Source organism: Bufo gargarizans, chromosome 6, assembly GCF_014858855.1.
Source record: "Bufo gargarizans isolate SCDJY-AF-19 chromosome 6, ASM1485885v1, whole genome shotgun sequence".
NCBI lineage: Eukaryota > Metazoa > Chordata > Amphibia > Anura > Bufonidae > Bufo > Bufo gargarizans.
In genome coordinates, this window is record NC_058085.1 from 95,611,469 (window position 1) to 95,629,532 (window position 18,064).

At 42.9% G+C, this 18,064-nt stretch overlaps 1 protein-coding gene across 1 annotated transcript in view; it reads left to right on the plus strand.

Annotated features, from left to right (window-relative positions):
• The first annotated feature begins 3,362 nt into the window (after nucleotides 1-3,362).
• LOC122941505 (deoxynucleoside triphosphate triphosphohydrolase SAMHD1-like) overlaps nucleotides 3,363-18,064 on the plus strand; it is a 205,411-nt gene continuing 190,709 nt past the window's right edge. The window contains exons 1-3 of the mRNA XM_044298819.1: nucleotides 3,363-3,432; nucleotides 3,620-3,695; nucleotides 16,210-16,370. Coding sequence (XP_044154754.1) covers nucleotides 3,648-3,695; nucleotides 16,210-16,370 — 209 coding nt within the window. The 5' untranslated portion in view covers nucleotides 3,363-3,432; nucleotides 3,620-3,647. The remainder of the gene's footprint in view (nucleotides 3,433-3,619; nucleotides 3,696-16,209; nucleotides 16,371-18,064) is intronic.

Here is an 18,064-nt window from a genome sequence, read left to right on the forward strand (position 1 = left end):
CCTTTAAACTTTTCACGAGAGACAGGTTGGAGGTTGATTGCGAAAGCAGCCATGAGACACTTATGCCTCTACTGAACAGATCGTAGCAGGTGAGGCTATGGTGCACATTCTTAGGGCTCTTTCACACTTGCGTTCTTGTCTTCCGGCATAGAGTTCCGTCGTCGGGGCTCTATGCCGGAAGAATCCTGATCAGTTTTATCCTAATGCATTCTGAATGGAGTGAAATCCGTTCAGGATGCATCAGGATGTCTTCAGTCCCGGAACGGAACGTTTTTTGGCCGGAGAAAATACCGCAGCATGCTGCGCTTTTTGCTCCGGCCAAAAATCCTGAAGACTTGCCGCAAGGCCGGATCCGGAATGAATGCCCATTGAAAGGCATTGATCCGGATCCGGCCTTAAGCTAAACGTCGTTTCGGCGCATTGCCGGATCCAACGTTTAGCTTTTTTAGAGTGGTTACCATGGCTGCCGGGACGCTAAAGTCCTGGCAGCCATGGTAAAGTGTAGCGGGGAGCGGGGGAGCAGCATACTTACCGTCCGTGCGGCTCCCGGGGTGCTCCAGAGTGACGTCAGGGCGCCCCAGGCGCATGGATGACGTGATCACATGGCACGTCATCCATGCGCCTGGGGCGCTCTGACGTCACTCTGGAGCGCCCCGGGAGCCGCACGGACTGTAAGTATACCGCTTCCCCGCTCCTACTATGGCAACCAGGACTTTATTAGCGTCCTGGCTGCCATAGTAACACTGAACGCATTTTTAAGACGGATCCGTCTTCAAATGCTTTCAGTACACTTGCGTTTTTCCGGATCCGGCGTGTAATTCCAGCAAGTGGAGTACATGCCGGATCCGGACAACGCAAGTGTGAAAGAGGCCTTAGCTTAGCAGCTGGCCTGATATTTCTCAGGGGTTGGCGTTTATAATAGAGAACATTCTCTAGCTATGTTGTTTCATCCTGTAATTACAAGATCACACTGCCCTCATGTTGTCAGTAGAATATAAGTGTGTCAAAAGAGGGGGAACCCCAAGAAAATCACAGTCATATTACCCCTTAAACATGGGACCTGCCACGTTTGGAACAAGCTCAGCCTTTAAGCCATACAACCCCTTAACTCTTATGATGTACGTGAACGTGATACAGCAATAAGGGGTTAAATACTTTGTTAGAAACCCAATGCAGATTCATTGATGAAAATCAATTGTTAAAGTAGATTTCCCAATGTTACAAGTCAAATCTCCACTATCAATAGGATCTGATTGGTAGGGGATGAACCTCTGGGTAATTTTTATTTAAAGTGACTTTCAATGATATGATGTGTTGCAAATTGCTAAATGTGAAATGGTATGGTTTCCAATAGCAACTTTATTAAAAGGGTATTGTGGGATTTTGTTATTGATGACCTATCCTCAGGATCGGTGGGTGTCTGATTCCCGTCACCCCTGCCGATCAGCTGTATGAACAGACCGCGACTCTCCATGAACGTTTAGGCCTTTTCCTAGTCCATGTGATGTCACATTTAGATATGTGAACGGGGCTGAGCTGTGATATCAAGCACAACTACTATCCAGTGGTCGTCCCTGTGCTTGGTAAACTGCCAGGAGGTCGAAGTGCTCTCCAGAGCTCCGGTTTTGTTGTTCAATTATTATTTTTATTACGGAGGTTGTAAATAAAGCAGTATCACATCTGACATGCAATATTACTGACACATTCATAGCAGGATACAGTATAAGCAACTGGATATGACATAGCAATTGTACAACATGACCCGCATTGGCTACAAATGAAGAAGGAAATGAAAGGATAACTATCCCAACAAAATATATATATATATAAAAAAAAAGGAAAACAGTAACACAGAGCTCCAGTTTTGTGCAATGGATTTCTCAAACAGATGATCGGTAGGGGTGCCGGATGCTCACAAATCTCATATTGATGGCTTATCCTGAGTATAATGAAAATGTATTGGAGAAGCACGCCATAGACTGGGCTTGGCATCTCCCCTTTCATGTGAACTCTCTGATGAGACTTGAAAAAGGTCAACGTTGTCGTCATCATCATCATCATGATAAGAAACAATACTTGAAACCATGAATGTTCTTTTTCCTTAAATTCTTTTTTCTGAGAAAATGGAAATTGCCTAAGATTAAAAAAGATATAATTTTGATTCACTTTTGCGTGTGCACTGAATGTCTAACCTACTTATCCTGAGTATAAAGCATCAGTATGAAAATCCAGAAGAATCCCTTTAAATTATCAGCTTATGCAATTAAAATCAAGCAAATTGTAATAGAGGGAACAAACATGCACCAAAGAGTGGGTCAATACCCAGGAGTAAAGTGCCAGTGCTAATACAGTACATACATAACTAATCCATAATAAAGAGAAGATTAATACTAACTCGGATAGTATATAGTGTGAACAGTAAGTGGCATACAGACCGTAGTGGCAGTCGCTATCCCAACACATCTCACCTAAGGAGAAAACAATCATGAAAGGCATATTGAAGCTTTTTACATTTTTAATGTAGACCAAGTGAAAAAATTATTTTATCGTAATAAATGCCATTTGCTGAAGTGAAACAGCCCCTTTAAGCATCAAACTGGGTCCTCACAGTGGCTTCTGTGTTTCCGTTATTGTGAAAAATTAACTTTTATTTTATGCAAATAAGCCTTAAGCAATAGGGGTGTTGTCACTACTCCTGTGGGCTTTGTTCTTCATCTTTAAAGTGGTTGTCCAAGTTATTTTTTTTAAATACAAAAATGTTCCAAACCTCCATTCCAGCATCGCTGGTTCTTCCTCCCACCGGGATTTGTTTTCATGACTGCAATGGGGACTTACCCGTATACCACAAGTGACTGCCAAGGGTCAGGAGAGTATAAGGCTTTTTTTAATATTCTAATAGCTTCCCTATCTCTTTAAAATAAAAAAAAATATAATACACAAGGTAACAGATCATATCATAATCACATTACCATTGTTTTCACAGTAAATAGTGAAACCATAAGCAGAACAGGGTGTACATTTGCTTGTAAGAAGGTTGTGGTCATTTTCAACTTGGGTTTCATGCTGGAAGATGTACTGATGATGATCATGTTGAAAAAAGAAAAAAAAATCCAACAAATAACCTACAAGCATTAGGTCATTTCCAATGAACCAAGTCTCATCTTCTTCGATATACTGTCCTTATAAATGATACTATATCTCAGGAGGGTGTGAAGCAGAAGTAAGAAAACAAACCTGTTTACAGAACAAGGTGGCATTTGTAATCTTTGCATTGCGGATGAAAGGAAAGAGCAGGGGTGGAGTCAGAAAGCTATATTCATTAGTATGTGTGATGTCATACCTATAATACCTGGGATGCTGTAGCTCTCACCTTCAGAAAGCGTGCATCCCAGCAACACAACCAAGTCCTAGTTCCAGTATCTTCACAAACTGGTAAGTATCACAATGACTTTTACTAAGAGAATACTGCAAGACCAATGTCTGTTAGGCACACAGGAATATGCGGCGTAGTCCTTCTATGGGCTCCCTTTAACATCTACTGATGAATATATATATATAAAAATATCATACAAATTTAACCAAATGTTCTCTGTAATAAATAACATATTTTCTCTATTAGTTTTGTAGCATTAACCTTGGAGTTACAAATGGCAGGTGAAACTTCTCAAAAAACCCCTTCTAAACCTGCTACAAAGGTATGTCTTAGCTTTTCCATTTGGGGGGTACTAAGGGCACATTTGCATACCTTCTTGGCCTTTCTAGTTCTGCTCTCCTGTCCTCTGACCTGTGCAGTTTTTTAAGTCAAAGCCATAAATTAAAATGGTTATCCAATAGTACAAATACCCCCACAATGCCCGGGCCCCTCCTATAGATCACACTTACCCACTCCCCAACACCCGCGTCAGTCCTGATCCCTGCACGGCCACCGCTGCATCACTGTCGTCACCTGCTATTGGCTGTTCCCCCCTTCGCTGGATGTTTTGATCTGCACCTGGGCATTGTGGGGGGTATTTGTACTTTTGGATAAGGAAAGACTCTAACATTAAGCAGCACATGCATAGATAACTGTTAACCCAATAACTGTACATTCTGGATTCGGAATGGATGAGGTTTTCATTTCTAAGCCCTATTGCTGAGAGTCTGTGTTTACAAAAAATGATTTAGAGAAGTGATGGCTAACCTCTGTCACTCCAGCTGTGGTGAAACTACAACTCCCAGGATGCTCCATTTATTTCTATGGAGTTCTGAGAAGAGCCAAGCAAGTGTACATCTTGGTAGTCATCGTTTTACCACAGCTGGAGTGCCGGGGGTTAGCCATGACAGATTTAGAGGGTGAGAACTGATGGGGTAAAATCTGCTGATTTCTGTCCGGAGAGGACCCAACTACAACCACGGCTGTTTGTACTCCTAATAGAGGTGATGGCTTTGAAGACAAGGGGCCAGATTTATCATTAGCTCAAGTCAGAATAATGGAGTAAAAAAGTCGAAAAAAAATGTCCAAACGCTAAAACTGTGCAAAAATTTGCGACTTTTTTCTGCTCTGCACTATGCTCACCAGTTTTCTGAAAGTGGGCGTGTTTTCTTATGTAAATTAATCTCTAGACAGATTTACTATTGGGACTATTTAAAAAGTCAAAAAAAAAAGCGCAATTTCACTCCAGTGAGGACCATGCTTATCTTATGAGACTTTTTAATATAACATGCGACTTTTTCATAAAAACGTGCAACTTTTTCATAATAACTTGCAACTTTTGTAAAGCTGCTTACTGACGGATAATCTGCTACCGTCAAACCACATTTATTACAGTCTTAAAGGGCCGATCATAAATCTGCCTTGGCTAAAACTGACTTTAGCCATATGTGAAAGTGGAGTGAGCTGTCAGAGTCATGATAAATCTGGCTCAAGGTCTTTTAGGCAGATGGGTTTGGGGGGAGGCTAAGGCTACTTTCACACTAGCGTTTTTCTTTTTCCGGTATTGAGTTCTGTCCTAGGGGCTCAATACCGGAAAATAACTGATCAGTTTTATCCCCATGCATTCTGAATGGAGAGTAATCCGTTCAGGATGCATCAGGATGTCTTCAGTTCAGTCTTTTTGCCATTTCAGGATGGAGAATATACTGCTGTAAATTGAATCCGCAATGGGACACCCTAGTGTTTGGAGAGATCCAGCATAGGGTTAATACTCTCATTGCTTGCAAAAGCAAATTAGTTGTGTACCTGCTGAAATGTAAATGTGGTAGGTTTTACATAGGGAAAACAATTAGATGTCTCCGAGAAAGGATTAGAGAACACATACCGGTGAGTGCCGCCCTTGTCTCCTTTTTGTACAAATATATCCAAATATATATTGCAATATTAACCACTTAGTTACATGTTGGGCTGAGCACCACTGTTAGCAGCAAATGCTGCATATATCTCCGCCAAGTACTCTGGTGATGTATTTTCCAAAATAAAGGGACTTACATCGCTGGTGCAGTGCCACTCCATCGATTCTACAGTTTCCAATGCATTTTTTTTTTATTATTGCATTTTACTTTTACTACTTTTTCAATAGGTCTTTATTTTCAACCATATTTAGGATCCAGTTTTCACTTTACAGTTCGCTTTATACCAGTTACTCTCTCTCAATCTCACAAAATATCTCCTGTCAATTTTTATTTATTGCTGGACAGTTCCAAAGCAAAAATGTAAAAATCCTAATTTTCACAGTGATATTTAATACATTAACGGGGACATTTATCATTTGAGATTGTTTTCATGTTACTTTTCAGTTTAGTTTTGCTTTGTTTGTTTGCACCAAATTTATGAAATAGCACAAAGCAGTAATATATTTGGAGTGAGTGCAACGCAGTTTACACCTTTATTTGTAAGTACCGGTAAGTTGCGATTTATTTACAACTTTTGCAAACGTTGCACATAGTAAATTAACCATAATCCAGGTTTTATCTCACTTTTAGCTCTTAGACCACTAACTCCACAGTTCACTTTGAAAATTGTCAAGGGACAACAAATGTTACAAAAATTTTAATAATTTAGCAGAAAATGCCGCAGTTGCATTGACTTGCGACTTTTTTAAGCCACAAAACTGACATATCTGATTTGATAAGTGCCCCCCTTAGTAATTTCTCTCCTGTCCAAGGAATGAGATTTCGGTTTAGGGACACTTGACAAATGTTTTTGTAAATATTCTCCCATTGAACCTGTTCCACATTCCCAATATCCCTCACCCGTTTTTGCTTTCAATATGAAGTCTTGTTTAAAAAAATCTTATAATATACTTATAACTATGTGCAAATATCTTTTCCCCTTCCTTCCTACCCAATATCAATTAAATATCCAAATGTTTTTCCACTTTAAACACAACCTTATCAGGACAAATAAAGGACATGTTCTTTCTTTTGTGGAACAGACATGTGGACGTGGAAAGAACCCAGAAGACCGTGCCCTGAAAAGAGTACCAGGGAGTGGCGACTAAAGCAAGTACTTGTGGCGTGGCGCTATACTTACTGCTCCCTGGGCCTCCTGTCCTAATACATGTTTTCACAATGGAAGCTCCCATTAGTTACAATTAGAAAGTTGTAAAAGGGGATATTAATTATTGATATTTATGCAAATCTCAATAATTAATATTAATAAATAGGCGTCAGTCGTCTAGTGATGCCTCTGCCTATTTATGCCTAGATAAACAACAAATCACTACTGATTGCCTTACTCTACACTGTACTACCTGCGGCTATTTCTGCGGCGCCTTACTACTGCAAAAGACTACACACTGTGCTTAAATAAAAGGTATTTATTAACACACTACAGTCATGTGAAAAAATTAGGACACCCTTTGAAAGCATGTGGTTTTTTGTAACATTTTTAACAAAAGGTTATTTCATCTCCGTTTCAACAATACAGAGAGATTAAAGTAATCCGACTAAACAAAGAAAACTGAAGAAAAGTCTTTTCAAGATCTTCTGTAAATGTCATTCTACAAAAATGCCTATTCTAACTGAGGAAAAAGATAGGACACCCTTGCCCCTAATAGCGAGTGTTACCTCCTTTGGCTGAAATAACTGCAGTGAGACGGTTCTTGTAGCCATCTACCAGTCTTCGACATCGGTCTGAGGAAATTTTACCCCACTCCTCAATGCAGAACTTTTTCAGCTGTGAGATGTTTGAGGGGTTTCTTGCACGTACAGCCCTTTTCAAGTCACCCCACAGCATCTCAATGGGATTCAAATCTGGACTTTGACTTGGCCATTCCAGGACTCTCCATTTCTTCTTTTTCAGCCAATCTTTGGTTGATTTACTAGTATGTTTTGGGTCATTGTCATGTTGCATGGTCCAGTTCCGCTTCAGCTTTAATTTTCTAACTGATGGTCTCACATGTTCTTCAAGCACCTTCTGATACACAGTAGAATTCATCGTGGATTCTATGATGGTGAGCTGACCAGGTCCTGCTGCAGCAAAGCAGCCCCAAACCATGACACTTCCACCTCCATGCTTCACAGTTGGTATGAGGTTCTTTTCTTGGAATGCTGTGTTTGGTTTACGCCAAACATGTCCTCTGCTGTTGTGTCCAAATAATTCAATTTTGGACTCATCTGTCCAAAGAACATTATTCCAGAAGTCCTGGTCTTTGTCAACTTTATCTCTGGCAAATGTCAGTCTGGCCTCGATGTTTCTCTTGGAAAGCAAAGGTTTCCTCCTTGCACACCTCCCATGCAAGTTAAACTTGTACAGTCTCTTTCTGATTGTAGAGGCATGTACTTCTACATCAACAGTAGCCAGAGCCTGCTGTAGTTCTCGAGATGACACTTTAGGGTTTTTGGAGACCTCTTTTAGCATCTTGCGGTCTGCTCTTGGGGTGAACTTGCTGGGGCGACCAGTCCTGGGCATGTTGGCAGTTGTTTTGAAAGCCCTCCACTTGTAGACTATCTTCCGGACAGTGGAATGGCTGATTTCAAAATCTTTTGAGATCTTTTTAAATCCCTTCCCAGACTCATAGGCTGCTACAATCTTTTTTCTGAAGTCCTCTGACAGCTCTTTTGCTCTCACCATGGTGCTCACTCTCACTTCAACAGTCAGGAGCACACCAAACTAAATGTCTGAGGTTTAAATAGGGCAAGCCTCATTCAACATGCAGAGTAACGATCTACTAATTATGTGCACCTGGTGTGATATACCTGTGTGAGATCTGAGCCAATTTAAGAGGGAATACATGTGAGGGTGTCCTATCTTTTTCCTCAGTTAGAATAGGCATTTTTGTAGAATGACATTTACAGAAGATCTTGAAAAGACTTTTCTTCAGTTTTCTTTGTTTAGTTGGATTACTTTAATCTCTCTGTATTGTTGAAACGGAGATGAAATAACCTTTTATTAAAAATGTTACAAAAAACCACATGCTTTCAAAGGGTGTCCTAATTTTTTCACATGACTGTATACGTCACAGTATAATATATTTGCTTATAACTATATATATCTATATGAAGGGAATAGATATATATATTTATAGCAGCACACGGCAATATAAGTACAGACACTATTACAACACACTAATACGGTTCTAACTACGCTAACACAGTCCCAATTCCTCCCCAGAATCTAACTACAATAACACACATACATACACTTTACCAGCAGCCCACCCAATCCTGTCAATATACTGTCCCTACGGGGAATAACAAGGGGTTAATACGGGCACTGCTGCTGCTGGGGTAAGCAGGGCAGCCGTGAAGGGGTATCAGGGGTAGAGGCAATACCAGGGTAGCAGGGGATATGAGGGATCTACAATCCTGGGGGAACACAGGGGAATTAGGAATATAGAGGGACACAGTGCAGGGGAAGGTAAGGGTTTTCCAAGGGTCCAGGGGGTAAGGGTAAATGAGCTACAGGGGAAGGTAAGGGTTATAGGAGAATTAGGGGTATCGTTGGTGGTATAGGGGGAGTAAGGGTTGGTTGTATGGGGGGAGTAAGGGTTCGTTAGTGGTATAGGGAGGGTAATAATAGGGTTAATAATATTGTTGGTGGTATAGGGAGGGTAATGATAGGGTTAATAATATTGTTGGTGGTATAGGGAGGGTAATAATAAGGTTAATAATATCGTTGGTGGTATAGGAAGGGTTAATGGATACTCAGCCGGTCGTATGCTCGTTTTCCAGGGGAGGCTCATTGTTCCAGGGGCTGATCCTCTCTGCTCCGGGTGGAATGACCTGACTGCTGAGCGTAGCGCCGCCAGCCTATTTGAGCTTGACAGCGCCCGCGACCTGAACACGTGGACCGGCGCGATGATGTGACGTCACCGCGCCGGCCCGTGCATCTCGGAGCGCGCTTTCAGGCGGGGGGATCCTTTGATCCTCCCGTCTGTGGAGCGGATGCACACCTCCGGCGCTGTAATTACAGCGCCGGAGGTCAGCCATCCACAGGGGCATGGGAACTCTTTGTTCCCATGTTCCTGTTAGGCACACCATCTCTGGCGCTGCTGGAGATGGTGACAAAGGGCAGAGGATCTTATTGATCCTCTGTCCTTTGAAGAGGCCGACGCTGGACATAATTGTCCAACTGTCGGTCTCCTCCACCCCCACCCCCAGCAGGCGCATTGAGCAGGGGAGATTGGGCACCAGAATTACGGCCATATATGTTTATAGATGCTTGAGGCACATCTATAAACATATATGAATGGACATGACATACATATAGGGGGCAGGCACAATAAGCCCACCTATTATATATATATATATATATATATATATATATATATATATATGGAAGAAAATAGGAAGGAATAGGAAGAAGGCTCTTGTGAGCCGAAACGTCGCAAAGTTGCCATACTATGGGTGAATAAAGCTTCACAGAATTTCACTTTTATCCGGAGTGCAGTCCTATCTTTCTTCAGTTATATATATATATATATATATATATATATACGGGTACATACAGTACAGACCAAAAGTTTGGACACACCTTCTCATTCAAAGAGTTTTCTTTATTTTCATGACTATGAAAATTGTAGATTCACGCTGAAGGCATCAAAACTATGAATTAACACATGTGGAATTATATACATAACAAAAAAGTGTGAAACAACTGAAATTATGTCATATTCTAGGTTCTTCAAAGTAGCCACCTTTTGCTTTGATTACTGCTTTGCTCACTCTTGGCATTCTCTTGATGAGCTTCAAGAGGTAGTCACCTGAAATGGTTTTCACTTCACAGGTGTGCCCTGTCAGGTTTAATAAGTGGGATTTCTTGCCTTATAAATGGGGTTGGGACCATCAATTGCGTTGTGGAGAAGTCAGGTGGATACACAGCTGATAGTCCTACTGAATAGACTGTTAGAATTTGTATTATGGCAAGAAAAAAGCAGGTAAGTAAAGAAAAACGAGTGGCCATCATTACTTTAAGAAATGAAGGTCTGTCAGTCCGAAAAATTGGGAAAACTTTGAAAGTGTCCCCAAGTGCAGTCACAAAAACCATCAAGCGCTACAAAGAAACTGGCTCACATGCGGACCACCCCAGGAAAGGAAGACCAAGAGTCACCTCTGCTGCGGAGGATAAGTTCATCCGAGTCACCAGCCTCAGAAATCGCAGGTTAACAGCAGCTCAGATTAGAGACCAGGTCAATGTCACACAGAGTTCTAGCAGCAGACACATCTCTAGAACAACTGTTAAGAGGAGACTGTGTGAATCAGGCCTTCATGGTAGAATATCTGCTAGGAAACCACTGCTAAGGACAGGCAACAAGCAGAAGAGACTTGTTTGGGCTAAAGAACACAAGGAATGCACATTAGACCAGTGGAAATCTGTGCTTTGGTCTGATGAGTCCAAATTTAAGATCTTTGGTTCCAACCACCGTGTCTTTGTGCGACGCAGAAAAGGTGAACAGATGGACTCTACATGCCTGGTTCCCACCGTGAAGCATAGAGGAGGAGGTGTGATGGTGTGGGGGTGCTTTGCTGGTGACACTGTTGGGGATTTATTCAAAATTGAAGGCAAACTAAACCAGCATGGCTACCACAGCATCTTGCAGCGGCATGCTATTCCATCCGGTTTGCGTTTAGTTGGACCATCATTTATTTTTCAACAGGACAATGACCCCAAACACACCTCCAGGCTGTGTAAGGGCTATTTGACCATGAAGGAGAGTGATGGGGTGCTGCGCCAGATGACCTAGCCTCCACAGTCATCGGACCTGAACCCAATCAAGATGGTTTGGGGTGAGCTGGACCGCAGAGTGAAGGCAAAAGGGCCAACAAGTGCTAAGCATCTCTGGGAACTCCTTCAAGACTGTTGGAAGACCATTTCAGGTGACTACCTCTTGAAGCTCATCAAGAGAATGCCTAGAGTGTGCAAAGCAGTAATCAAAGCAAAAGGTGGCTACTTTGAAGAACCTAAAATATGACATATTTTCAGTTGTTTCACACTTTTTTGTTATGTATATAATTCCACATGTGTTAATTCATAGTTTTAATGCCTTCAGTGTGAATCTACAATTTTCATATTTCATAGTCATAAAGAAAACTCTTTGAATGAGAAGGTGTGTCCAAACTTTTGGTCTGTACTGTATATATCCATAGATGTTTGGGACACATCCATAGACATATATGTACCCATACCCATGAAATCCACCCATATAATATACTCTATATACATAGAGATGCATGCTGCCAAGGGGGCATACATACATCTCCATGTATGCATCCACATCCTACCTGGACGGGCCCAGAAAACGGGCCCATATATATGCATATTTGTCAGGGCATATATACATATATATACTTGAATATGACACTTCCCTCAACAATCCCCCTGTTGTCGGAAATACGAGAATACACATTTTGGGGGAAGGGTTGGGATGTATTTGTCCCCTCTCAATCGCACTCTTGGTGACAGTTCAGGAAGGACTGAAGTAATATGGCCCTTAGGTACCTAGACATCACCCATCATGACTAACACCTCCGACCGGCCCTTCACCAAACGTTTCCATCCACCGAATACACCGTCTTCTTCTCTTTGGATAACTTCCTTGGCATCTTACATTATGTTCCTCAGGTGTCAGACACTCCCTATGTAGTCTATTTCTGACTCCGGAATGGCTTCACCCTCGCCGTCTTTAGATCACTCCACTTAGCGACCATGTTTTTTCTCTTTGCCAGTGTTGTTCTTCTGGCGTCCGTCACCCCCAATGTCAGTGCCAGTCTTTCGGTGTCAGTCACTCCCAATGATTCCAGAATGACTTTACCCTTAATCCATGTAGCACCTCCTTCTGGGGTACGGCCGGCCGTAGGCTGGCCTTTTAACACAAGTACGACTTTGATTGAAGACTCAGTTGTTGGAGAGGTTCTCCCATGGACAGATACGTAGGTTTTTACAAGGCAGGTCAGAATTTCTGGTGAGAGGTGATGTCATAGTGCCTAAATTCTAACCACGGGAAGGAACCCCGCATTACCACCATTCAGTCAAACCCTTACAAAAAGTCACCATTGTCGATGTTAAAGCAGCAAATACCTTAGTAAATGAGGGCCCTGACCCTACAGAATCTACTCTTCCCCACTCACACAAACAGGTCACAACCCTCCCAATACAGCCCAATTCAATTCAATGTGTATCTCTCTACACCTCCAAAGACGCCGGAAGTTAACAGACCCCTGTGTCATTGGGAAATGACTATAGGATGCAAGTGTGCGTCCAGCCATATTGTAGTACGTCTTTCGTACACTTGCACCTAGAGTGTCCATGGGTACACAAGGAACTCACATGCAAATAATCAATATAAATCTATACACAATATGATGAGGTCACAGGGTGGCCTAGGATTATATCCCGAACCCTCATACGAAAATCTACTACACTACGATATATACATACACACAATGCTATGAGGTCACAGGATGGCTTTGGATGTTCATCCTGAACCCTCATAGGAAAACCTACTACAATACAATATATATATATATATATATATATATATATATACACACAATACTATGAGGTTACAGGATGGCTTTTGGATTTTCATCCCGACCCTCATAGGAAACAGTATCTCCATGCAGTCTTTTGCTTCAGGACTTTGTTGGAGCTAAGTCCTGAGCCTCCTACGATTAACTTCGTGAAGTTCTGTCTGGTTCTGGTTTAGCTGGTCCTCAAGTCTCTTGACCCTCCTGTAGATTAGACACAGTCCCGTGTACATGACGATTACCAGAACCAGAAGAACTATCACCGGGTGTATCAATAGGTTGAAGAAGGATGTTGCCTTTGGACTGCAGCCGAACAGACTTTCCCACCAGAACATAAGTTCTCGTATGGTTTCAGGATTTTTCCCTCCAAACATTCCACCATTAAAAGGCCGGGTTTATCAATAGATATGTTAGCCATATTATTATTAACTCCCAGGCCCTCCCCCGAAGAGGTTGAGCCTGCCATCATCATGCTTACCTCCAGTGCCACAAGCTGGAGATGTGCCATGTTCAGAGGATTTCTATATCTTTTCTGGTTAGTCATAACCTTGGTGAGTCTCCCTCCCGTGATCTGTTAATTCAATGTGAATGTAATTAGTTTCATGGATCCACCCTCGACCCACCAAACCCCCCCCCCGTCACCCAACTCTACGAGAGTTCACGTTATTGAGTTGGGGAGGCTCGGATGGCCTTGGCCTGGTCGATATGGATCCATAAAACTCCCTGCCGCCTACATGACTTTTTCTTGGTCGTCATCGGCCTTTGCACCTTCAGCATTGTGTCACCCATTACTTCAAAGACCTGATAGGGTCCTTCCCAGTTTGCATCCCAGGGGCTGACCCGACGGAAGATTTTCACCATCACCAGCTCTCCTACAGAGGGCATCGGTGTTTCCCCCTGTAGATACGGTCTCATGCAGCCCTATCGCTGCATGAGGCACTAACTCCTTCAGGTTTAGTTGAACCTGTTGGAGAAACAGGTCTCTGGCGATGGCGTTCTTCACCGGTTCTGACACTAGGGGTTCATTGGGCAGGCATAGAGGCATTTTGCGTCCAGTCATTAGTTCGAACGGGGTGATACCAGTACTGGTAGCCTCGGTAGCTCGGATTCCCATTAGCACAGCTGGCAGAGAGGTTACCCATGAGGAACCTTTCTCCAGTAGCGCTTTAGAAAGTCGTGTCTTTATGGTCCGGTTCATCCGCTCCACGATGCCCGCAGACTGAGGGTGGTAAGGCACATGAAACCTTTGTTTTATGTCTAAAAGACCACAAATCGCTTCCATTACCTTACCCGTGAAATGGGTCCCTCTGTCTGACTCTATCAATCTGGGGATACCCCATTGTGACAGAACCTGTTCCCAGAGAACACGGGCAGTGGTTGCAGCCGAATCATTAACCGTGGGGATGGCTTCTAACCACTTAGTGAAGACATCCACTACCACCAGTGCGTAACGATAGTTACGACTTCCTGTTGGTAAAGGTCCTATAAAATCAATTTGTAGTGCGGACCACAGACCATCTTCAGGAGGAACTCGCTGCAACACCGGCTTCAGGGCTGACGCCCTTGGGTTAACCTGAGCACATACCAGGCACTGTTATGTAACTTCCTCTACTGTGTTGGACATTCCCGGCCAGTATAATTTGTTTCTCAGGAGAGACAAGAGTTTATCCCGGCCAAGGTGTCCAAACAGTTGGTGGTTCAATCTGGTTAGCTTTGCTTGCAGATGCTGTGGAACCACGGGAAGATGAAGTTGCTGTGTACCGGTATCATAACACAGGATCCCTTGCTGTATTGACCAGGGATGCTGTGGAGATGTGAGGGGTGTCATTAGAAGAGGATCTTTGGCTTGTTTCTCCTCAAATGACACCGGGTCTTTATTCAGGTTGGTATGAACTGCAATCTGGTAGGCTGGTAGCAGCTCAGTGCCTGTTTCCCGAATGATCCCAGACACTTCCGCTAGTTTGGCCAATTCATCCGCCTTGTTGTTACCTAGCGTCAAAGGCTCGTCCTTTCTGATGCGCAGGGATTTTTATGATGGCTGCTTCCGCCGTGTGTGCCATGCCACATTCCCAAAGTTATTTCAAGACTGACAAATGAGCCAGTGGATTGTTTTGGCTGTCCACAAATCCTCGTCTTTTCCATGTGTCAAGGTGCAGGGTGAGAGAATAAACTATATATGAACTGTTGCTATATATAGTTTGTTTCCTGGGGGTTGAAGAACCAAGGCTTCCTTGACCGCCTCCAGTTCCGCCAGCTGTGCCGACATGTGACCTGGTAACTTGACAAGATTCTGGGTACCTGTAGTCTCATCCAGCACAGCAAAACTTGTGACATAGGTCCCATCCATGTAAAACCGAGAGCCATCAACAAAGATGACTGTCTTCTGGATGTTTATTGGTCCTGAAAATTTGTGGCGCGTTGATATGCGCTGGTTGGCCACAGTCATGTTCGGTGCCAGTTAGGTTCAGTAACTGGGACAGAACATACTTGGCTTTGTGGTTCACCTGCAGACTCCTGGCCACTGAGATCCATAATCCACCTCCCGAATCTCTGTTGGGAGACTCCAGGGAGTGTATCACGGAGCAGGAGGGCCAATGGAGAGTGTGGAGTCTGCAAAGTGAGGGGCCTGAAGCCTACAATATGCTCGGTGGTTTTGACGGCATAGTGTATGGCTGCCAGTTGTTTGGCACACTCATCGAACCCTCGTTCAACAGGCAAAAGTAACCTGGAGAAGTATCCCAACGGTCTAGTGTCATACCCTATCTGCTGTAGGAGGACCGCTGATATAGACTCCGTCCCTGCATGCGCCTGTATGGCTATTTCCCCTTCAGGATGGGGAGTGGCCAACACAGGGGCAGAGGAGAGATCCCTTTTCAAAGTAGAAAAGGCCTCTTCCTGTGCATCAGACCAACCTTTGATTAAGGGGTCTTCTCCTCTGAGGAGTTCATAGAGGGGTTTCGCTTTGGCAGCAAAATCCTCTATGAACTCCCTCATGAAATTAGCATCCCCCAGCAATTTTCTCAAATCCTGTATATTATAGAAGGAATCAGCAGCGACATGCATGTATACATGAAGTAACCACTGCAGCCAATGTTCTCTGTGCTATACAGCATGAGACCGCTGAGGACATTGACTGACGGCAGCGGTCGGGTGCCGTATTCCTGCACGTTACCACTAATACCTAGTATACAAACAGAGAAAGAAGGACTGAAGTTGTGGCGCAGAGAAAGAGGAAATTCTGACTGTTTCTTTTTTTCGCCTTAGGTCTTCAATGATCCCATACATGGACATATTGAGTTACACCCGTTGTTAATCCACATTATAGACACTCCTCAGTTCCAGCGTCTGCGATATATTAAACAATTGGGTGGCGCATATTATGTGTATCCAGGAGCCTCCCACAACAGATTTGAGCACTCCATTGGGTATGTGAATATTTCAGTTTCTTAATTCATTTTGTAGTGTACTGTATTCTAATCAATGCAAAACATCCCCCAGCATTTAAAGCATAACTTTTACTTTAATTCCTTAAATTTGCTCTATAATAGCTGATTTCTGATAACTAGCTGTTTCATAGTCTCTCAAAATGATATGAGGGGACAATTTAGGAATCTGAAGATAGGAAAAGCAGAAGGGACAGACAGACTGTCCACGTGTCCTTAAAGGGGTTATCTAATCCTATAAAAAGCCCTGCCATATGCTGGTCCCCCCACACTGAATATACAGTACAGACCAAAAGTTTGGACACACCTTCTCATTCAGAGTTTTCTTTATTTTCATGACTGAAAATTGTAGATTCACACTGAAGGCATCAAAACTATGAATTAACACATGTGGAATTATATACATAACAAAAAAGTGTGAAACAACTGAAAATATGTCATATTCTAGGTTCTTGAAAGTAGCCACCTTTTGCTTTGATTACTGCTTTGCACACAAGGAAAAGAACACAAGGAATGGATATTAGACCAGTGGAAATCTGTGCTTTGGTCTAATGAGTCCAAATTTGAGATCTTTGGTTCCAACCACCGTGTCTTTGTGCGACGCAGAAAAGGTGAACGGATGGACTCTACATGCCTGGTTCCCACCGTGAAGCATGAAGGAGGAGGTGTGATGGTATGGGGGTGCTTTGCTGGTGACACTGTTGGGGATTTATTCAAAATTGAAGGCATACTGAACCAGCATGGCTACCACAGCATCTTGCAGTGGCATGCTATTCCATCCGGTTTGCGTTTAGTTGGCCCATCATTTATTTTTCAACAGGACAATGACCCCAAACACACCTCCAGGCTGTGTAAGGGCTATTTGACCATGAAGGAGAGTGATGGGGTGCTGTGCCAGATGACTTGGCCTCCACAGTCACCAGACCTGAACCCAGTCGAGATGGTTTGGGGTGAGCTGGACCGCAGAGTGAAGGCAAAAGGGCCAACAAGTGCTAAGCCTCTCTGGGAACTCCTTCAAGACTGTTGGAAGACCATTTCAGGTGACTACCTCTTGAAGCTCATCAAGAGAATGACAGGAGTGTGTAAAGCAGTAATCAAAGCAAAAGGTGGCTATATTGAAGAACCTAGAATATGACATATGACACTTTGTTATGTATCTAATTCCACATGTGTTAATTCATAGTTTTGATGCCTTCAGTGTGAATCTACAATTTTCATAGTCATGAAAATAAAGAAAACTTTTTGAATGAGAAGGTGTGTCCAAACTTTTGGTCTGCAATGTACTTACCTGGGTCCCGGCACCGCCGCTGCTTCTTCCCGTGCACGGATGAAAACATCTGGTGTGTGTGGGGGGCGGGGGCATCAGATGAACAGACTTATGTTATGAAACCCATAGAAGATTCTGCTTGAAAGCCATTCACTCCAAACTACAATCTCTAAAATATGTAACTTCTATTTTACATTCTAAAAACATATAACTTACTACAAATAAAAAACACACATTATATGAAGTGTGTGCCTCACTTGCCATATTTTGTACGGGCCCAATAGCTTGTGTCACATGTAGCAATTAAGGATGAGTGAATGACTTTGTAGTGAACCCAGTTACATATAAGAACCCAGTTACATATAAGAGCCCAGTTACATATAAGAACCCAGTTTAGTAAAGCAAGATT